The sequence below is a fragment of the Cajanus cajan genome, chromosome 3 (assembly GCF_000230855.2).
Source record: "Cajanus cajan strain Asha chromosome 3, NIPB_CcT2T_4, whole genome shotgun sequence".
NCBI classification, from domain to species: domain Eukaryota; kingdom Viridiplantae; phylum Streptophyta; class Magnoliopsida; order Fabales; family Fabaceae; genus Cajanus; species Cajanus cajan.
Window position 1 is genome coordinate 73,354,391 of NC_138519.1, and position 25,215 is coordinate 73,379,605.

The 25,215-nt window shown below is 28.4% G+C and overlaps 1 protein-coding gene and 1 long non-coding RNA gene across 2 annotated transcripts; one reads left to right on the forward strand and one right to left on the reverse strand.

The window, feature by feature from the left end:
* Nucleotides 1–20,752: 20,752 nt before the first annotated feature.
* Nucleotides 20,753–21,762, reverse strand: LOC145955888 (uncharacterized). The gene is made up of 2 exons (XR_014432632.1): nucleotides 21,620–21,762; nucleotides 20,753–21,499 (listed from the first exon to the last, which is right to left on the reverse strand). It is a non-coding gene; the product is annotated as an uncharacterized LOC145955888 (long non-coding RNA).
* LOC109799198 (protein NUCLEAR FUSION DEFECTIVE 4) lies at nucleotides 21,091–23,231 on the forward strand. The gene is made up of 2 exons (XM_020359742.3): nucleotides 21,091–22,208; nucleotides 22,648–23,231. Exons 1-2 carry the CDS (start codon nucleotides 21,091–21,093, stop codon nucleotides 23,066–23,068), a joined length of 1,539 nt encoding a protein of 512 aa, XP_020215331.1. The 3' UTR covers nucleotides 23,069–23,231.
* The last annotated feature ends 1,984 nt before the right edge of the window (nucleotides 23,232–25,215 follow it).

Consider the following 25,215-nt stretch of genomic DNA (forward strand, 5'->3'; position numbering starts at 1 on the left):
AAGTGATCTTGATTATATATGGAATTGGGCCAGTGAAGTTTGAAACATCTCCTAGCACACTTTCCTAGCACCTTCACACATATATATGGAACCTATTGGGTTAGAGAAAGTTAGAATTTTTTTTTTAATGATTAAGTTATTGATATAAAATACTCATGAGTTTTATAGATGATTAATTTCTATTGAAGAATTTAATTGACTACTTTTAAAAAAAAAATTAATTATATTTTTTTCATACACAATATTCGAACTCAAAATATTATTTAAGATGATCAAATTTAATATCATTTGGACAACAATTTGTTAATTGGGAGCTATTTACTTTAATAAAAAAATTGTCTTGATTTTTATTTTTAAAAGTTTATATAAAGAATAAAAATAAAGAAGAAAAAACCACAATAAAAGGTTGGATTTATTATTTCTTTTACAAACTTCTAAAACTAAAAAAATTAAGTAATAACAGAAAATTAAAACAGAAAATATTTTTCTCAGGTCCAACTGTCATATAATATAATATTTAAATTATTCTTACGAATAAAATTAACGGTATCTAATTTTAATTGCACAAACATACTTTTGATAATATATGAAATGTAGTTAAGATTATTTATTTTACTCTCAATCAAGATGCTCCACACACACTTTTCATATATACACTAGTCTTTATGCTCGATGTACAACGTAAAAAATCTGTTTAATAGTATTTAGTGTGATATATAACTTTTTTTTTTGTAAAAACATTGATTCAACTGATAATATTTTTACTATTGCTGATATTAAAGTTATATATAGAAGCTACATATTATTACATGTAATAATTAAAACAAATTAAAAATATGCATGTCAGAAGAATTGTCCTCAACACAGTATATGTTTAATGATTACATGTAATTATTAAAATAAATAATTTTATTAACATATTAACAAAAAAATCTTGATAATAAATTTACTAAAATTCCCTAATTATGGGCCGACATAATGCTCTGAGATTATATTTTAATCCTCTTATCTTTCATAATAAATTCTCTCTCACTTAATATGCTCCCTGTATATATATATATATATTATATAATATTATTATATGATATTATATATGTATTTTTTTAAGATCTGTATATTGAAAGTTAATAAGCAATATTATTTGCAGAATTTCATTATTTTTTAATTTAATATATGATATAATTTTTTTTAAAGATGTCTATTTACTTTTGAATTAAATTAATATTTTTTTAAATTGTCACACAAATTTTAAATCAACAAAAATAGCAATTAACTTCTACGCAATTTCAGCAAGTTAAATAAATTTAATAAATTATTTTAAAAACATGTTAACAATATAGCAATTAATTCAAACTCGATTATATCTTCACACCTATATATGACAGATTTTAAAGCAACACGAAATAGCAATTAATTGCTATGTAATTTATGTAAATTGAATAAATATAATAAATTATTTGAAAAATATCAAAAGAGTTGTAAAAGAAAACATTAACAGAAAATATTGTTGATAAATTCACTAAAATTTCCAAATTATGGGCTGGAAAACATGTCTCTAACTCATTTACTTTTCTTTTACATTAAAAAAATCATTTATTTTTCATATATAAAGATAAATATAAAAATATGTGTATTTAAAGTTAATAAGTAAAAGGAAAAAAAAGGCTATTCATTTATTTAAAAAATTTCTTTATTTTTTTAAAAATTAATATATAATACGATTTTTCTTTAAAATTAGCTAAGTATCGTACGCGGATTTGAAGATGTCTATTTATTTATTAATAAAATCAGCAATAATTTTTTTAATGTTATAAAAGGAAGAAAAAATAGAGAGAAGAAATGAGACAGTATGAGATAGAGAAAAGAATCTGACTGGTGTATAATCTTTGGGAGAGGAGTAACCTATTTATAAGTACATGTGGTAACTGAACAATTACACAAAAAGGGAATAATACATAACAGACATATAAATGGTAATGATTGATAATGAATATTGGCATCCACTAATTAAGCCACTAATTATTATTCATAACACTCCCCCTTGGATGTACAATATTTAGAATGTGCTTCGTTAAAACCTTACTAGGAAAAACCCTGTGGGATAAAAACCTAGTGAAGGAAAAAGAGTACATCATTCATAAATATTTATTTCTCCCCCTCATGCATACAATCTTTAAGACGACGGAGTCCAATCTTGTGTATCAACTGTTCAAAAACTTTTCTTGGAAGTGACTTTGTAAAGAGATCTGCTAAGTTGTCACTTGAGCGGACTTGTTGAACATTTATATCACCATTCCTTTGAAGATCATGAGTAAAAAAGAATTTTGGTAGAATATGCTTTGTTCTATCTCCCTTGATGTATCCATCTTTCAATTGTGCAATACATGCAGCATTATCTTCATATATAACTGTCGATGTCATTTTTCCAGAAGATAAACCACAAGTTTCCCGTATGTGTTGAATCACAGATCTTAGCCAAACACATTCACGACTTGCCTCATGTAATGCTAAAATTTCAGCATGATTAGATGAAGTGGCTGATATGGTTTGTTTTACAGATCGCCATGAAATGGCTGTACCACCCCTTGTGAACAAATATCCTGTTTGTGATTTACCATTATGAGGATCCGACAAATAACCTGCGTCTGCATAACCATTTAGTTCTGGTTTGGAAACATTTGAATATAATAACCTCATATCCATTGTACCTCTAAGATAACAAAGTATTTGTTTAACTCCATTCCAATGTCTTCGTGTAGAACTATATCTTGCTAACAAATTAACAGCAAACGCTATATCAGGTCGTGTATAATTAGCAAGGTACATTAGTGCTCCTATAGCACTAAGATATGGTACTTCAGGACCAAGTATTTCTTCATCCTTTTCTTGGGGTCTAAATGGATCTTTATTAACATCTAAAGATCTTACAACCATGGGAGTGCACAATGGATGTGATTTGTCCATATAAAATCTTTTAAGCACCTTTGTTATATAAGCTTCTTGATGCACAAGAATTCCATTTTCTAAGTATTCAACTTGCAATCCTAGACAAAACTTTGTCCTTCCTAGATCCTTCATTTCAAATTCTTTCTTTAAGCAATCTATTGCTTTTGAAAGCTCTTCAGGAGTTCCAATAATGTTTATGTCATCTACATAAACTACAATTATGACAAATCCATTTTTAGATCTTTTTATAAATATACACGGACAAATTGGATCATTTTTATATCCTTCTTGTAACAAGTATTCACTCAGTCGATTATAGCACATACGACCTGATTGCTTTAGCCCATATAGGGACTTATTTAATTTAATCGAATAATCTTCTCTAGAAATTGCATCGTCAGGCAAATTAAATCCTTTTGGGAGTTTCATATAAATGTCAGCATCAAGAGAGCCATATAAATATGATGTAACTACATCCATTAGATGTAAATTAAGATTTTCATGTACAACCAAACTAATTAAATATCGAAAAGTGTTTGCATCCACTACAGGTGAATATGTCTCTTCAAAATCAATACCGGGTCTTTGTGAAAAACCTTGAGCAACTAGTCTTGCTTTGTATCTCACAATTTCACCATTTTCATTTCGTTTTCGCACAAAAACCCATTTGTATCCAATTGGTTTTACACCTTTTGGTGTACGTAGTACCGGTCCAAAAACGTTTCGTTTAGCAAGTGAGTCTAATTCTGCCTCAATTGCATCTTTCCATTTTGGCCAATCATTTCTTTGTTGACAATCGTTGATGGACTTTGGTTCTTGATCCTCAATATCATTTATTTCATTTAGCGCTATATTATACGCAAACACGTCATCAATATTGACATTGTTTCGATTCCATCGTATTCCATTCATGACATAATTTATTGAGATCTCTTCATTTTCAATAATTTCAGGTACCTGAGTTTCTTCTGGAACTGGAATATGAGTTATGTCAGAGGAATCTTTTTGAGTTTTTACATCCTCAATTTGGTCATTTTTCTCTTTAGCTCCCTTTTTTATTCGATGATTCTTATCCTTGGAACCACTTGGTCTACCACGCTTCAGGCGTATTTGCGACTCGTTTGTAGTATTAAATTATCCAACAGGAACTTCGACTCTTATTGGAGCATTAGCCGCTGGTACATATGACTTAGTCACCCTTTTGGGATCTGTGAATACATTTGGTAATTGATTCATTCCAACTAATATCTTTTTCCAACTGTTTTTGTTCTCCCCCTAATGTTGAGAAAATCAACTCATTAAAATGGCAATCGGCAAATCTAGTCGTAAATAAATCGCCTGTTAATGGTTCAAGATATTTTATTATAGATGGGGATTCATACCCAACATATATTCCCAACCTTCTTTGAGGACCCATTTTGGTTCTTTGAGGAGGGGCAATTGGAACATACACAGCACACCCAAAGATTCTCAAATGAGAAATATTGGGTTGCTCACCAAAGACCAACTGTAAAGGAGAGAATTTGTGATAACTTGTTGGCCTGATGCGAATTAATATTGCGGTATGTAAGATTGCATGCCCCCAAGTTGACATTGGAAGTTTTGATCTCATGAGTAATGGTCTTGCAATTAGTTTTAAACATTTGATAAATGATTCTGCAAGTCCATTTTGTGTATGAACATGTGCTATCGGATGTTCAATATCAATTTCAATGGATATACAATACTCATTAAAAGCATGAGATGTGAATTCACCAGCATTATCCAAACAAATTTTCTTAATTGGATAATCAGGAAAATGAGCTCTTAATCTAATTAGTTGAGCTAATAATCTCGCAAACGCCTGGTTGCGAGTTGATAATAAACAAACATGTGACCATCTTGTTGATGCATCAATTAAAACCATAAAATATCTAAATGGTCCACATGGGGGGTGTATTGGTCCACAAATATCACCTTGTATTCGTTCTAAAAATAAGATAGATTCATGCTCAATTTTTGCTGGTGATGGTCTAATTATTAACTTTCCTTGGGAACAAGCGGTACATGAAAAAATATTTGATTGAAGAATCTCCCGGCTCTTCAATAAATGTCCGCATGAATTTTCAATTATTTTTTACATCATGATAGTCCCAGGATGACCCAATCGATCATGCCAAACCTCAAATTTATTTTGATTTATAAACTTCTGGTTTACAATAATATTTGTTTCAACTGTATTAACATACGTGCAATACAGTCCATAAGAGAAAACAGGTAATTTTTCCAATACTTCCTTTTTATTCAAGTGGATTTTCGTGATATAAAGATATTCTACATTCCCTTCATTGTTTGTTTCAATATGAAACCCCTTTAAACGAATATCTTTGAAACTTAATAAGTTTCTATAAGACTTAGGAGAATATAATGCATTTTTAATATGCAACTTCGTTCCTCCCGGTAACAATATATTAGCTCTTCCGGAGCCTTCAATTATATTTGTAGTACCAGATATGGTACTAACTTTGATTTCTTGCATCACTAAATTTGAAAAGAATTTATTATTCTTGAGAATTGTGTGAGTCGTTGCACTATCAGCGAGACACATATCTTCAATATTGATGCTATGGTTAATATCCATTCTTCATAAAATTAAAAAAAAATTGTAAATAAACAATATGATAAAAGACAACAAGACAATAATTTCTGAAAAAATCATTCATTTGAAAAAAAAAATCATAACTTGTTTATGCCTTTCGTTATAAAAAAAAATATGAATCTTTCTCATTATACTTATAAAAAAATCATTTAATAAAAATATATTTATGTCATTGCTAGGTTGACTTTAAGGAGATAAAAAATAATGCTAAAAATTAGGGAAATTATTCTCCTTATAAATGTTGTATCAAAAAATTAAGGAAATAAACATTGATCATAATTTCATTAAATTCTATATTTTGTACAAATCACAATCAAATTATAATTCAATGATATCTACATCAATTAAAATAATAGACGCATAACATTATGAAAACAAATAATACCAATTCTATTAATAAGATTTGAAACTAAACTCTTTAAGATTCAATGACGTAACACATGAGTGTCTCAAATATCATTCAACATTATTTCACTTCCGGTGATAACCTCATTTATATCAAAGGATCAAATACAAGATAATATATTTATATCAAATTTTTCACTTCTGGTGAGAAAAAAAAATATCCTTTTATTTTCATTGTTGCATAATTATCTCACTTCTGGTGAGAAAATATTCTTTTATTTTCATTGTCGTACAATTATCTCACTTCCGGTGAGAAAAAAAAATGCTTAAAATTTCTAAATTGGCAATGTCTTCTGGATCATTGCAAAATCGTTATATGTGTATATATATAACATTCATGAAGAATTATACAATTTTACAACACATATCATTCACGGAGAATCATTCAATTTCAAAAACAAAAAAAATGGTAATAATAGAAGAGAGACAAAATTAGGGGGAGAAATAATAATAATAATAAAGGAATCATAAATAGCCATAAATTTATAAATTAATACTTCTTTAATTATGGAAATCAAATTGTCTCTAATTTAATATATATATTATTACATAATATTTAAATTGATAACATGAGCAGAAAATATGTGTCATAATAATATTATTATTAGGCAGAATAAATATATTCATCATTCCATATATATTAGGTAATATGTAGATCGCATCAATAAAACATAGATTTTTCTCACTTCTGGTGAAAAATAAATAAATTAATAAAATAATAGAATTTGAACATTCTTCTTTGATAATGTCTTCTAGACATTTCAAAAATGTATGAAGAATTTCTTTATTTTATAGTGTCTTCGGGACTACTATAATGTCTTCAGGATTACTATAATGTCTTCAGGACTACTTTGATTCATAATAATATAAATAATATAAATATTTGATATAGTTCTTATTATAAAAGATGAATAACTAACCTTAAAATATTTGTCTTGAAAAATTCTTCACAGCTTTCTCTTGTAGTTGCAACACCAATAGATAAAAGACTATCGTGCTGATAACGTGTTATAAAAGGAAGAAAAAATAGAGAGAAGAAATGAGACAGTATGAGATAGAGAAAAGAATCTGACTGGTGTATAATCTTTGGGAGAGGAGTAACCTATTTATAAGTACATGTGGTAACTGAACAATTACACAAAAAGGGAATAATACATAACGGACATATAAATGGTAATGATTGATAATGAATATTGGCATCCACTAATTAAGCCACTAATTATTATTCATAACATTTAAAAATATTATCAGAATATCTTTAAAGCAACACACACTACAAGAAAATTCGCTATTACAGACGGCCAGAATCCGTGGGAAATGCCAAAAATCCGTGGGTAATAGTGCATTTCCGACGGATTACCGACAGACACTAATCCGTCGGTAAATTGCTCGTCTGAAATATTTACCAACAAATTTTTATCCGTGGGTAACTTTTCGACGGATTTTCCCACGGATTTATTCGTGGGTAATTACCCTGAAGGAATTTTTCGTGAACATTATAATTTTTTTTAATTTTAATAAATTTATTAATGTAACAACCCTCATATTTGGCCTCTCAAGGGTTCTATTTCACGATATTTCATTGTTTAGCGTGTTTTATCCTTATTTGTGCAATTTCTAGGAAACTTCCCAGAAGGTCACCCATCCCTGTATTACTCCAGGTCAAGCACGCTTAACTGTGAAGTTCTGATGAGGACTACCGAAATGTATATGTATGTTGTCAGTTTAACTGTACAAATTAATTCATTTAAGTCATCCTCAAATATACAATCTCATATTTGTATTGTAATAATAATATATAATAATTTTATATTACAAATAATAATTAATAATAATAATATATTTAATTATTATTTATTTATATGTACTTACTTTTATAATTAACATCTACTTATTTTTATTTAAAATTATAATTTAAATTATTTAATTTTATAATTTATAATGATAATATAATTTATAAAATTATAAATATTTATTTATTACATACTTATAAATTAAATTTTAATATTTGAAATAAATTATTAATTAATTAAATATATTTATTTACCTTAAATCAAACATATAAAATTCAAAAAATGTATTTATCCTTGTTTTTTTTCTTTCTAATTATCAACTATTAATAAAATGCTAACTTAAAATCTTATCTAATTATATATAATATTCTCATATCAAATTTAAAACCAGATATTAGTTATACAAAAATATTAAGATCATATAGTAAATTGTCAATAAGATTTTAGTTAAATAATTTAAAATAATTAATGTTTCAATTATATTGTTAATTAGCAAGTAATTTATTCAAAAACTAATTAATTTTTTATATTAATTATTAGTAAAATTTAATAAATTTTAATTTAACAATTAATTGGATCGATAAAATTCAACACACGCCATGAGTTATTGAGCGGAATAACTTTACCAAGAGTTATTTTGTAAGTTATCTTTAATCAAACATATAAAATTCAAAAAATGTATTTATCCTTATTTTATTTTTTAATTATCAACCATTAATAAAATACTAACTTAAAATCTTATCTAATAATATCATAATATTTTCATATCAAATTTAAAACTAGTTCTTACATTTTCGACAAATATAAATTTCCCTGAAATATTTCATCAATAATATAGTTTTTCCTACAAAAAATTTCTCATCGAAAATATAAATTTTTCGACAGAATTAATTTTGTTTTATAAGAAATCATCTTCGATTAATATAACATTTTGTACATATGATTTAAGAGTAAAAGATTTTTAATTTAATGGTTGAATTTATAAAATTCACATTTAATATAAAGTTATACGTAATCTTGTAACTGATTTTGTCTAAAAAGTAATAGATAATCATACCCTTAACTGATTTTTATTTTATATATTTTAATTTTATTTGTAATAATATGATTATATATTTAAATAGTTTAATTTTAATAATTTTTTAAGTATATTTTTGTCTTTTCACTTAAAATATTTGAATTTCTATATTTTAATTTGAATTATTTTTTAAGTATATTTTTGTCTTTTTGTCTTAAAATTTTGAATTTCTATATTGTAATTTTAATAATTTTTTATTTCTATTATTTATTAATTCTTTTCTTTTTTAATGTTTTATAACATTATTAAAATTTTATAATTTTAATCTCTATAATTTTATCTTACTTTTTATTTTATACATATAATTTGGATTATTCATTTTATAATTAAATTAATTTTTTAAATTTTTTATGAGTTTACATTCTAAGAATGTATTGAAACCCCTCAATCTTTAATTCTACTGATCGTACTATATGTTATTTTTAAATTTGAACTCCTAAACTTTATTTGTTATGTATGACATTTTATTTTGTATGAATGAACTTGTTTTGATTTACATAATTATGATTGATTTACTATCTTTAAATAGGATAATTATTTAATACAATTTTGAATTTAAAAAAAAAATAATTTTTCACAGAATTTTCCACGGATTTCCCACGGATTTATCCGTGGGTAATTTCCCACGGACTAATTAGTTTATAATTTATAATAACCTAATTAAACATATAATTATATATAGGTAAGTCATACCTCGCTCACTCTGATTTATATTTATCTTATTCATTACAATATATTTATATTTTGAAAACACCCATATAATAATAAAAATATTATATAGTGCATTGTTGTGTGTATCGATGGAATCAGGATTGCTTGCATTTGAAAAATAATTGGCTTATATTTTATTTAATAATTTCATACGGATTTAAATCCGTGGGAAATTCCGTCGAAAATTTCAGACGGATTTAAATCTGTGGAAAATTCCGTCAGAAATTTCAGACGGATTTAAATTTGTCAAAAATTCCGTCGGAAATTCCATCAGTTAAAATTCCGTCGGAAATTTCCGACGGATCTAAATCCGTGGGAAATTTCTGACGGATTTTTGTCCGTGGAAAATTATCCGTCTAAAATTTAACTTTTTCTTGTAGTGACAATTAGCGATCAATTGCTTCATAATTTAAGTAAATGTAATAAATTATTTCAGGAACAAAATAACAGTACATCAATTAATTCAAACTCGAATATAGTAAAATTACATCTTCATACTCTCACACACATATATATATATATAACATATTTTAAAGCCGCACAAAATAATAATTAATTATTAAATTATGTAATTTAAATATTGTTATCAACATGTTTGGTGTGTACATATTGTCTAATAGTATAATATGTAGTTATCATTTGTATACCTTAGTTTGTTAGTTTTATATGTTTATATTATTTGTTGAGTTGATATTTAGAGTTTAATATACTCTATAAATATGTGTTTTTATTACTGTTATACAAGGATAAATAGTCATGTATAATACACAAATGTGATAATAAAGTTTTTCTTTACTCAACTTTTATTCTTTTTTATTTGTTCTTATTTTGTTGTGTAAGTATGTGCATGCCATCCTTAACAAATTGATATCAAGAGCTTGTTGATTGCGAGATATCTATAAGTTATGTGAGTTTCAACTATTCGTGTTTGGATAATTCTACTTTCTTGTATGGTGTTGGAAGGGTGAAATTATGGCTAGTTCTTATGGGTTTTTCCCTACCAACTTACCTATTTTTTATGACGAACACTTTGAGTAATAGTGTGTGAAGATGAATGTTATTTTTTGTTTCTAAGAGTTGAAAATTGTGAAGAATTCAAGAAGTGAAAAAAGGTGTTATAGAGGCACAATAGACAACTTACAGAGAGTCTAAAAAGAAAGATTGTAAAGCTTTCTTCCTGATCCATTAATGTGTGGATTCTACAAATTTTTGAGAAAATTTGCTCAACCAGTTTGACAAAAAAAGCTTGCAATATTTTGCATAAAGCTTATAGAGGTGCTGATAAAGTGAAGAATGTGAAGCTTCAATCTTTTTGAAGGTAATATAAATTATTGTCTATGAATGATTAGGAGTCCATAATTGATTATTTCAATCGAATTCAAGACCTTATTAATATTTGATAAAATCTTGCAATGAAATGTTTACAGATCAACAAATTGTTGATAAGGTGTTGAGAACTTTGACTCCTCATTTTGATCATATTGTGGAAATCAAGGAATTTAGAGATCTTGAGACGATGAAGGTAGAGGATTTTTAGAATTCCCTTAAAGCTTATGAGCAAAGGCTAAATGAGAGGGGGGTTGGAGAAAAATCCAAGAACAATTCTTACTAGCTCAAACCAACTACAAGAAGAAAGGTGCATGTGATTGGAATAAGAAAGGAAAAGAGCAATTGAAAAGGTGATTAGTGTTAGACTAAGCATGATCAAGATGAGTTTTCAAACAGACGATAGGGTGGTCTAGCTTAAAGAATTTGGGAAAAAAGTTTGACAAGAAGAAAATTCAATGTGACAATTGTAAAAATTGGTGGCATTTTACCAAAAAAATGTGAAAATGGCAAAGGGAGAAAAACAAAGTCTGATAGTGAAGCATATCTTTCTCAAGGAAAAGAATCAGATTCCAATCAAGTGTTGTTGTGGGAAAGGTTATGATCAAGAGGAAGGATGGAAAACTAGCATATGTGACTAGTGTTTTGTATTTACGATCAATGAAGACCAATTTACTTAGTTTGGGACAATTTCCAAAGAAGGGCTTCTTAAAGAGTATGAAAGAAAATCATATAGAGATATTTGATTCAAAACAAAGATCAATGTTAAAGACTTTCTTGTCTAAGAATAGAACCTTCAAAGTGAATCTAAATGCAATAGAGGTGCATTCTTTGTTAACCAAGAATATTAAGGATGAGAGGTGGCTTATAGATTTGGGCACTTGAATTTTAAATATCTAAATAAGCTTGGAGTGAAGTAGATGGTGATTGGGATGCCTTCCATTAAATCGCAAAAATAGGTTTGTGAATGGTATCTAGTGAGCAACCAACCAAGGAAAGTTTTCTAGTCTTATGCACTTTCTTGTGCAAGACAATCATTAGAAGTGGTCATTGAAATGTATGTGGCCTGATTGAGAGTCTATTATTAAGAGGCACTAGTACAAAAGAGGTGTACTACGTCGGATATTTTGAGCTTTTTACGTCAGAAAACATACTGACGTAGAAGCGGGAGACGTAAATTTTACGTCGGACTAGCAAAACCGACGTAAATTTACGTCAGACATTATGAAATCTGACGTAAAAAAGTAGTAAAAAAATAAATAAAAAAACATAAGAATGCAAGCAGAACAGCCCGTTCTCTAAGCAGAATAGGCCGTTCTGCTTGGAGAACGGGCCATTCTGCAAGCAGAACAAGCCATTCTGCTTCGTAGAACAACCCAAAAGAAAACGCCTACTACCTATACAAATAGAACAACCAAAAAATCGAATAAAACAGATAGCCACAGTAGCAATGCGAAGTAGAAAAGTGCTAACGAAACCTTGATTCATACCTGAGGAGCAGCAACAATGTGCGAATGAGTAACAAAGAGTTCATCCCTCTGCAAAAGACAAAAAAACGATTCAGTAACAAAGGAGAGGGAGAGGGTTTACAGAGAAAAAAACGAAAAGTGATGAAGAGTGAATGCACGCGGTGTGCCTTTGTTAAGTCTCAATTTTACTTCTTTTTGGATGAGACTTATTGAACAATTCCACTCATCCTCTGAACCATTGCAATATAATTGTTCTCCTTTTTAATTCACTTTTTGTGCAGATATAGCTAACCCATATTTTAGCTAACAATACCTTAATACACCTCATTTTTTGTGCAGGTATTGAGCTAGTGAATTGATGATGGAAGACCTTAGGATTGGAAATCTAAGGAGTAGGGAGCAGAGCAGAGTGGCTGCGTTGGGCGCAAGATGACCCGCGCCGGGCTTGAGAAGAACAGAGTGTTCCACCTCTGAAAGTCACGCCTGCGCCGGGTGCGAGACTACCTCCGCCGGGCGCGATCGAGACAGAGAGTACCTTAAACTCTCTGGAAGGTATTGCGCCAGGCGTAAAAGGAAATTGCGCCGAGCTTACACTGAGGCAGAGAGTGCTCAAAAGACCCTGCACCGGGCGCGAAGACTTACGCGCCGGGCGCGAAACCCTAATCTGATCTCCCCAAGCTCGTATTTGAAGCCATTTTCGAGGGAGAAACCCTCATTCACGCGGGGGCGCCTCCTTGGAGCGGTAGAAGGGATTCTCCGAGCTTGGGAACGTTCGTGTGTGGATCTTTCCTTCGGTTCTTCACTTCTCCTTTCATCTCTATTTTGTATTTACCCTCATTGTTGAGTGGTTCCACCCATTTTTGTGGGGTTAGATGTAACCAACGTACTCTATTGTAATCCTTACGTTTTTAATGATATATATATATGTATGTTTCATTCTTTGTTGTGTACGTTTCTACGCTTAATGCTTGCTTTGGATTGATCACCCTTTGCATGATTTAAGGTTCCATTGAGTATTGGGAAATACCATTGAAACAAGTTCTGGAACATATGCCTAGTGGAGATTGTATCTAGGGATAGAGCTTGACCCATTAGTAGTCTTAAACCCTAGCCCGTAATGCGGGTGTAGATATTGGGTACTCAAGGGATTGATATTTAATGTCCACACCTAGACTCTTTCTCTAAGGGATTAGGTTTGAGTAAACTTATGGGTTGACTAAGCAATGTATGTAACAAGAGATTAAGGATTCATTAGTCTGACGTTTGGTGAAATCTAACCCCCACAACTTCACAAAACCATTATACCATTTCTATCCTTTTCCACTCACAAACCAATATTTATTTATAGCTTTCATTCCAATAGTCACAACTTTGAATTCACATGACAAACTATGAAATTGGAATTATTCTTTAGTCACGAATAGTCAATAAATGCTTATTTTACCTTCTAATCCCTGTGGATACGATATTTTTACTACTTGAACGGCCGGTATACTTGCCGTGTTTGAGACCGTTGATAGAATTAAACGAATTTACAAATATTAACAAAAGTGTTTCAACGAAAATCTCAACAGCCTTGCGTTCTCTTATTCAAATTTGCGTCCTTTTTTACGTCGAATTTTCGTATTTCCGACGTAAAAGGGGTGATGTAATATGCTGATTTTCCACTAGTGAGGTAACAAATACTTTATAACTTTTATGGATAAATTCGCTAGAAAGGTGTGGCTATATTTGATTAAAGAAAAGAGTGATGTATTTTTTGTATTTTTAAAATTTTGTGCATTGATTCAGAGGTAAAGTGGCCATGAATTAAAAATCTAAGGATTAATGAAGGCAGAGAATATAACTCTAAGGAGTATCATGACTTTTATCATAAGAAGGGATTGAACATGAGGTGACTACCCCCTACACCCCTCAAAATAATGGATTAGCTGAAAGAAAGAATAAAACTTTGCTTGATGACAAGGTGTATGTTGAAAGGAAGATGGGATGCCTAATTGCTAATGGGAGATGTAATATCTACTACAACATATGTGTTGAATAGATGCCCTATAAGGAGAATAAGGACAATGACTCTAAATGAGAAGAAAAGAAAATTGGATAACAAAAGTGAAACATTTAAAGTTAAATGGGCATCACCCAACAATAACATATGAGTTATACACTTCAAGTTAAAGGAAGGTTGTTATTAACCAAGATGTTATTGTGGATGGGAAAACATCATGGAGTTAGGAGAATAAATCAAATTCAGGCACCAATGTTCAACTTGAACTTGAAGTGGATGAAAAATTGAACTTAATACTTTAGCTCCTACTATGCAATAGCAAGAGAGAAGATCGCAAAGCCTAACATCAAGAACAAACTTGTAGATCATTAATTGTTTTCAAATAATATCGTTTTGTTTGATGGTGAGCTAGTGGATTTGGTTTTCATGGTAATTTCAAAATTAATAAATTGGGAGCAACGTCTTTGTTAGGATACAATCAAAGTCTCACATCGTTCGAATAAAATGAACATGAGTTTAAAGAACACACACAATCTCCATTGCTAGAAGGCCTTTTGAGTGATGACCAAAAATCAAAACCATGAAAGCTTAGTCCCAAAGTAGTCAATATATTACCAATGTGGAGATATGTGTGTGTAGAAACCCCCGATGCACAACAAGTGATATTAGAGTCGATAGTTTCGACTAGGTTACCAACTCAACAAGTATGATGGAGTTGGCAAGTGGACTTGAGTTTAGGATTCATTGTATCGAAAGTCTTCCTAACTATGGGTCCATATATGAAAAAGAGTCTTGGTAACAACAATGGAGAGGTGTTATACAAGTATTTAAAGCATAACTGAGCTTTATGAGTTACCATTGGATATACTCATGGATTGGCTAGCTTCTGTTGCAATGAGGGTTAAACTATGATCTTTTATTTAATAGAAGGACTATTGAGATACAATCAAAATCCTACATCATTCAAACAAAATGATGGACATGGGTTTATAAAGCACACACGATCTTCATTAGTAATAGGTCTTTCAGGTGATGACCAAAAGCAAAATCATGAGAAATTATACAAATGAAGCAAAAGGATGCTATGAATGATGAAATTAATGCTATAAATAGGAATCATACATGAGAGCTTATAGATCCCAAACTACATAGCAACCAATTTAAGTGAAGTGGATGTTTAAGTTAAAGTTGAAACTAGATGATTCAATTGCTAAGCATAAGGCAAGACTAATTTTTAGAGGCTTTCATTAGAAGGTTGGAGTGGACTACATTGATGTATTTTCTTTAGTTGCAAGAATTGAAACTATCAAGCTAGTAATTTTTATTGTTAGTTCTAAAGGTTGGTTTTTGTTTCAATTAGATGTGAAATATGCATTTCTCAATGGTTCATTGGAGGAAAAATGTATGTGTTGTAGCCACCAAAATTTCAGGAGAAGGGAAAAGAACATTTAATATACAAGTAAAGAAAAGCCTTGTATGGCTTAAAACATGTCCCTTAGGCTTGGAACAAGAGAATAAATGCTTTCTTGCATCAAGTGAGGCTTTCAAAATGTTCGATGGAGTTTGGAATATATGTGAAAATGAAGAATGATTTTGATTTGATTTTGGTTTGTTTGTATGTGGATGGCCTTCTTATTATAGGTAGTAACAACTTTGAAATTGAGGAATTCAAAGGGTGAATGAAGTCATAATTTGAGATGACTAACTTGGAAATTATCAATTACTTCCTTGGTTTGGAGGTTGTTTATACCAGTAGGGGTTTATGCATTAGAAAAAATATATTTAGGAGATGCTGAAGAGGTTTCAAATGGAAAAATGAAAAGTAGTGACCCACTTGAGACAAATGTTAAGTTGGTAAAAAGAGAAACATAAATGTGTGTTGATGGCATACTGTACAAGTAGATTAAGGGATCATTGAGATTTTTGTGCAATAGTAGACCTAACATCAATTTTGTAGTTGGATTGGTTAGTAATTTTATGAGTGATCCAAGAGTCTCACACATGTTGCTGTCAAATGTATTTTGAGGTATCTAAAGGGAATACAAGAATTTGGCATGTTATTTCCTAAGGGAAAGGAGTATTGTATTGGCAGAAATTGAAGCATTTTCATATTTTGATTGATTTGGAGACAAAGGTGATAGAAAAAGTACTTCTAGTTACTTTTTTTTTTTTTTTTTCCAGTTTTTGAATGCACCAATATCTTGGTGTTCAAAAGAAGCAAAGTATGGTTGCTTTATCATCTAGTAAGGCAAAGTACATAGCTTTTTCACAAGCAACCTATATCAGATTTTATGGTTGGAATCACTACTTGAAAAGTTAAAGATTGAATGCAAGAAGTTAGTATAGTTGTTTGTTGACAACAAATTATCTATAAGTTTGGCCAAGAATCCAATTGCACATTGAAGAAGCAAGCATATGGAGACTAAGTTTCATCTCTTGAGAGACCAAGTGAGCAAGGCAAAAGCTAGAGTTGGTCTATTGTTGTATTGAGTTACATATGTTGCAGATGTTTTTACTAAATCATTGAAGATAGATAAATTTAAGGAGTTAAGGGAGATGCTATAGGAGGTGTGTCCTTAATTGGAACATTTGAATTAAAGGAGAATGCTAACTGTGTAATTTAAATGTATGGTCTGTATATTTAGTTTGTACATATATATAATATGAAGGTTTAATTTGTACATATAGTTTGATAGTAAAATCTATAGGTATTATATGTATACCTTAGTTTGTTAATGTTATATTTGTATCATTTGTTGAGTTGACAATTAGAGTTTAATGTACTCTATAAATATGTGTTTGTATTACTATTCTACATGAATGAGTGGTAATGTGTGAGAATAATGTTTTTCTCTGCTCAATTTTTACTCTCTATTGTTTGTTCTTTTTTTTTTTTTTTGTGGGATTTGGCTCCTCTGAAGTAAGATATATTTCACTTTAGAGAATAAAGTACAATAATAATAATTGATTTAAAAATTGATAGATATTATAGTTAATTTTAATTTTTTTTTATACATTATTTGATTTTATCACAATTTTCTTATCTTTGTTGTTGACTTTTTAATCAATAATTATTATTACACTTTATCCTTTGAAGTGCACCCTTCACTTTAGAGGAACAAAATTCTTCGTTGTGAAATTGTGTCATCCCAACATTAATTGCTACATAATTTAAGAAAATTGAATAAATTATTTTAAAAATATATTAACAGAAAATATTGATAGTAAATTTACTAAATTTTCCTAATTGTGACCAGGCATAATGCATATTGAAAATATTGAAAGCTAATAAGAATTATTTATGGAATTTTGGAACATGGAGCCTTATATGATGATTCCTTTATAAAATGAAATGAGTGTCCTTTCAATTAGATTTATTTATTTTAGCTAACATAATATGTAGTGTCCATATTATATTTTAATTTTGTTTAAGCTTTGTATAAAAAAAAAAAAAGTGACTAACTGTCATGCAAAATTCAAAGTTGTTATATAACGCGCAAGTTGTAATGAAAGAGTAATTTTATAAAAAAAATTAAATATTTCTTTTATCTAATTTGATATATTTTAAATAATCAAATCCTAATTTAACAAACTAAAATATTTAGTTAACAAACAAAAAAAAAATACTTATTATAAATGAGTTCATATCATTAGTTGCATTTATAATGTTAAAAAGAGAGAAAAGAAGAAAATCATTTTGTATTGAAGGGACAACTTATACACACCATGTACAACTCATGTTAAAATTTTTATTTTTGATTTTTTTAATTTTGTATGAAGGAAAATGTAAAATGTTTAAGTGTAGTAAAAATATAAAAAAAATTGATATAATTTGATTTCGTTTTATAAACTTATTTATTTAATTATATTGTTAATAATGCAATATGTATATTAATTTTTATTTATTATATAAAATAGTGTAATATAGACACTATGTGTCTAGCTTGTGTTTTTTTTTTTATATAAATAAAACTAAATGGTTAATAATAAAAAAATGCGAGCAGTAAACTGTTACAAAACAAGTTTATTTATTTATTTTTATTTTTATCTTTCTCGTATTTTTACAAATTTTTAATAATAGAACAAACACATACTTAATAATCTTAAACATTTATTCCATATTTTAACTATTGAGATTCTGAAAAATATTTTTTATCTATTAAATACTTCACAATCCTTTTAACTTGTGAGAACTTTAAAGATGTTTCGAAGATCAAATATATGGAAAGATGCTTCACTTTTTATTAACTCTTTCGATTTTCAATCACCTCAAACCCATCAGGTATGATAAAGCAGCAAAATTACAAATTAAACTTCATTCATCCTTTTTTTGTCATGTCAAAATCAAATTTACAAGGAATATATCTGTAGCTTTTAAAAGTACAACTCCATTGATCTGATATTTGAGTTAACTTTTACTCGTGTTGATGGATATATAGAGTATTAAAGTCCATGATTCAATCAATGTTTGAGTTACTTAATATGTATATATATAAATGTGATTAACAATAAAATGATCTAAATTTCAAAGTAGGGTCCATGCTGTGATGATCATCAAACAGCGATCTTTGTGGTCCGTATGCATCAGTGTCATGTATCGCGTCATAACGACGACATACATCACATAACCTCACAATTCTCTTCCATTCAAATTTTATGTGATACATGAATGTGAACTAAAGTTTTGAAATTTTATCTTACTTATTAGATTTACCTGTATTTTAACATGTGCTTTTTATAAACTATATGTTTATTATGTATAATTAAAATTTATAATAAGATTTATATAAATAAATAGTATATTTAAATACATCAATTATATTTAAAATTTTAGATTAATAATTTATGCAGTACATGATTATTATTAATTATTGATAATTTGTTTTAAAAGTATTAAAATTAATTTTATAAATAAATATGATAAATAAAATATTGACTTAGATAAGAAGTTAAAAGAATTATTAAAAACATTCTTGTTTAATATTGTTGTTTGCGTTTAATATAAAAGAATTATTTTGACTTTTTATTTTTAAAAAAATATTTATTTTAATCTTTTATTTTTAAAATTTTGAATGATTTGATTATTTTGAAGTAATTGTTGTTTTTAATTTTGAATATTTTCTTGTTATTATTTCAAGACTTAAAATTTTTATACTATATTACTTCATATACTATTGAATATAATATAAGTTCAAACATAGTATATGATAAATAAGTTTTCACTAGTTTCTTACTATTTTCTAATTAAATGTGACCGTGATGTATATTTTTTATATAATTTTTTAAAAAGTTTATAGTTTTGTATTTTTGTATTTATAATTTTACATTGACAAATATTAACATATGAGTACTAGAGAAACAATTCCCCTTCAAAACAGTCAAAGTTGGAAGTGTATAACAAAAGGAAAGGAAGGGACTCACCTGAGATAAAATTGGTGGGGCTGTTCTATGTGATGCGCACTTCACCGACAGCCAGAGGTTCAAGTCATCGTGCATGTTTCACCACTTCATATAATTCATTTTCCGTTTATGTCCTTAACCCGTATATGTTGCGTTCAGATTTATATACCAACAAAATATAAGAGACGACTCATTATCACACTGTGTGTTTTGTAATATTACGATTGAAAATCCAAGACTATGTGGATTTCTTCCTTATAAACTTTACAAATTTATGTGTTTTAAGTATATGTGAATTTCATCCTTATATACTTTAGTATAATATAAATTTTATTCATCTAATTATTAAATTATTTGATATTATATTGAACGTTATTTATAATAAATTTTTCATGATTTTAACTTTTTTAGTTATGTTATTCAAAAATAAATATTTACATATATTTTAAATATTATATTATATATTAAAATAAAACAATATGATATTACTACTAAATAATTTAAGAATTAAATAAAATTTGACATATATGATCTTTAGTATAATATTACATAATTTAATGATTAAATTTGTATTATACAAAAAATTATTAAATAGATAAAATTTGATATGAATTTTTAAATTTATATAAAATATGTCAGATTCTAACTTTCTCTTTTTACACACACACATATATATATATATATATATATATATATATATATATATATATATATATATATATATAAATTTGTTGAGAAGTTATTTAAATATATTTTGATCTTACAATATTTGAAACATGACAGCTTACAAATCCAACGATTTTCTAACTAAAAGATAATTAAGCATATATATTATCAACACTAACAAATATGAAATTTGCAAGTTATCCAATAATAACTAAATATTAATGAAATTATCAACTTTTTTCATATTAAATATAAATATAAGCATATTATGAACAATATTTTATATAAACATAAAATTTGCAAGTTATCCAATAATAATCTAAAATCAAGTGATTTGATTGACTTATCAATAATCGTGTGAAATATTTTACCATCTTATAAAAGTTAAAAGATATAATGCTTCCGTTATATGACATATACGATTTTTCCTCTCCCACACACAATATTTTCAAGTTTGGGCGGTATTCCATGATAGCATTCCCCATTCTACAAGTACAGCAACGTTGTTCCACTAAGTGGCCTTATATTCTTGACTTTAGTTTTCACACCATAACCCTTTTCTCCTCTTTTTCTCAACATATATGCCCTCACACCCCATACCTCTTAGTAGAATAGAAGGGTGATTCAAGATTTTCTTCTCAAGATTATTCACCATGCCTTCTTCTACTCTTCAATGGTTAAGCCTTGTTGGCATCATTTGGCTCCAAGCCATAATTGGGACCAACACCAATTTCCCTGCATACTCTTCTCAGTTGAAAGAGCTTCTTTCCATCTCCCAAGTGCAGCTCAATAACCTTGCTTTTGCCTCTGATGCAGGCAAACTTTTTGGCTGGTTTTCTGGCCTTGCTTCTATTTACCTCCCCCTATGGCTTGTCCTCTTGATTGGTTCAACTCTAGGGTTGATTGGTTATGGTGTGCAATATCTCTTCATAACCAACGTAATCTCCTCTTTGTCCTATTGGCATGTCTTTTTGCTAACTTTTCTTGCTGGCAATAGCATTTGTTGGATCAACACAGTGTGCTATGTTGTCACCATAAGGAACTTCCTATCTGATCGCCAAGCTGCAGTGGGAATAACAACCAGTTATCAAGGATTAAGTGCAAAGATTTATGCCAACATTGTTGATGCTGTTGCGCCTCACAAGAAAGCTAGAACATTCCTCTTCTTGAACTCTCTCTTACCTTTGATAGTTGGCCTAATAGCAGCTCCTCTTGTCAGAGAAATTGAATTCACAGGTCCTAATTACAAGGGTGTTGGGTTTGCTGTGATGTTCGCCATAACCATTTCAACCGGAATATATGCTGTATTTAGCAGTTTGCAATTTGTCACAAACAAAGCATCCTCACTTGGTATCTTGATTGGTATTCTGGTATCTCTTGTCTTGCCTCTACTAGTGCCACTTTTAGTGAAGATCAAGGAGATAGAGAACAATAGAGAAAAATTGAGAGTATGTGATTTTACTATGGAGGACAATACTAACGAAGCGGGGGAAGGGAATGAGGTGAAAGATGAAGATGATGTAGAAGTTCAAGAATATGTTGTTGGCATTATTGAAGAAGTTGGAGTCAAGTTGATGTTGAGAAGAATAAATTTCTGGTTATATTTCTTGATCTACTTTTTTGGTGCAACAGTTGGTTTAGTATATCTTAATAACTTGGGACAAATAGCTGAATCCCGCGGTTGCTATGGTACTTCATCTTTGGTGTCTTTGTCTTCATCATTTGGATTCTTTGGACGTCTCATGCCATCTCTTATGTACTACTTCTACAGGTAAATGTTTCCTTCCTACCTCCACTATCTAACACCAACCTGAACAAGTGCATTTACACTTCTCATTTAATGCATATAATGACCACACCGATGTGTTAGTTGATCTGCATACAATGATATTTTTGAAAATGAAAAAAATTGTAAAATTAAAAGGGCCCCTCATTCTTTTTCAAATAGGTAAAAACTTACGTACAGTAATATATATAAGTGTCGATAGTACTGTTTTTTTAATCAGAATTGATATATTGTCTTGGTTATATGTGTAATAAAAGATATTTACAACAGTATCAATGATACATATGGTACGGTAGAACAGTGACAATGACATTTGAACATAGGATCTCACACAAATTAGCTAAATTCTTTACTACTGAGACAATTCTAGTGTGAATTGCTTCTATTATTGACATGATTTCTAATAGTAACTTTTATTTTTCAGGGGGAAGTGTAAAGTTTCAAGACCTGCTTCCATATTGGCAGTGATGGTTCCAACATCTGGTGCATTTTTCTTACTTCTCAACAAATCTGACCTAGCACTATACATCAGTACTGCAGTGATTGGAGTGTGCACTGGAGCAATAACTTCCCTTGCTGTTTCCACAACCACTGAGCTATTCGGTACTAAACATTTCTCAGTGAACCATAATGTGGTGGTGGCCAACATTCCCATAGGGTCCTTTGTATTTGGCTACACAGCTGCACTTTTTTACCGTAAGGAAGGGAATGAGAATGGGAAATGCATGGGCATGGAATGCTACAGAAACACTTTTATTATGTGGGGCTCTTTTTGTCTCCTTGGAACTCTTTTGGCTTTGATTCTACATGCTAGGACTCGTAAATTGTACTCACAAAATCAATAGTATACACATTTTATACTTTTATGTAGCTGTACTTTTTTCTCTTTTAATATACACACAGGACTTTGTGACTTGTAATCTCCTCTAAATTTTGCACTAGTGTAATATTGTAAATAGACTATTTCAAATTCAATAAATATAAACATACCTTTATTTTTTTTCTTTATTTTTTTACTATTATATTTATTACATGTTCCCTTTCTCTTTGCTTTTTTTTTTTTTTTCTTTCTATCTTTCTCTTCCACCTATCCCTATTCTTACGTTAATCAATGTACTTTCGAATATAACTTAGGATTATATATATATATATATAGATATATATATATATATATATATATATATATATATTTAATTTTTAAGTTTTTATTTTAGTCCTTGTAATTTTATTTTATTTTTTTATCTCTCTAAAATTTAGAACTCTTGTTTTAGTTATATATTTTGTAATCATTTTTATCTACTTATTTATTTATTAAAAAATTAAGTGGTTATCTAAGAATGTTATCTATAGTTATTAGTGATATCATGATATCTCTAACTTTTTATAAGTTCTTAAAACAAATATTATTTAATTATCTTAAAGTTAACATTAGAAACTAATTAAAATAATGATTTTAGATTTTAGAGGGATAAAAATTAATATATATATATATATATATATATATATATATATATTATATATATATATATTATATGGACTATGGCCAAGATTTATTCATTTTATAAGAATCAAAAATATTTTACAAGGACAAAATAATGTTTACAGATTTTAGAAAAATGAAAAATAAAAAAATAATTTTAGGAGGATTAAGTCAAAACTTGTTCATCACTTTATATGAATTAAAAATATATTTAAATCTATAATTTAAATTTTTAAAAAATGATGAATAGACATTTCATTTGAGATTTATGGATAAAACAGAAAGACAAACAAATAAAGAAAAAGAGAGAAAAATAGTAAATATCATAAATAAAGTGATATAAATAAATAAAAATGAGATAAAAGATAAAATAAAGACGTCATGATAGTGATAATAACTCTTTTGACTTTTAAAAAATAATTTATGGATGCATAATAATAAAAGACAAAAGAGAATGAGACAAAAGACAAATAATTTAGATATATCTACATATCTATTTATAATATTATAAAGATATATAAAATATAATAAATGTATAATATTTTTTAAGCAATATAATCCTACTATAAAAAATCCATATAATTTAAAAATCAAATTCCTAATGACATGTTTAAAAAATGTAATTATTTATCGATTGTATGGGAATTTGTTGGTGCATAATATATGTATGTGTTTGTAACATGCGAAGAGAGATTCTCACAGTTACGGTACGACTGTTATTGATTCACTTTTGACTTAGTCAATCAATTTATTTATATAATTCTATAGCATAAATTTTAGGTTAGAAAGTTAGGTCATGGATCAATAGAACGGCCAACGACCAAAAGTCCACAACGTTCAACAGGCTGCCCTTTAAATGAATTAGTATAACATCTTTATATATACAAAAATAAGAATGTATGTACTAAAAGATTTCTTCCAAAAAATAAGTTCAGGATATAATTATCAAATTATTTTTAAATTGAAAATATAATTATAAAATAAAGTTTATACTTTTGTATTAACTATCTCATATTTATTATTATTTATTTGGCATAATTTATTTAAAGAATATATATGAAATATTATTTAAATATTATATTGTTACGACATTATTATATGAAATATTCTTAACCGAAATTATAAGTATTAATAAAATATTTTAGATATTCTCACGAAAGATATATAAGGTTATTTTTAAGATTTGAGTTTCATAAACTCATTTTTGAAAAATTTAGAAAAAGAGAAAGTTTAAAGAGAAAAGCTATGAAGTTAAAGGGAATCATTTCTCTTCCAACTTCATAGATTTACTTCTACCCTTCCCTTGAGGGTGATTTTGGTGATCGAGTTAAAGTGTTCACAGATCGGGTTGAATAAGGTTAGGGTGAAACTTCAATTCAAACCAATTAAATTTAATGAATTTGGATTGGTTCAGATTTCATAAATTTTTTTGCTTAACCTGAACTGAACCAATCTAATGTTGATTGGGTTGGTTTGGTTTGGTTCATTGAATATCCAATAAATTTTTTAAAA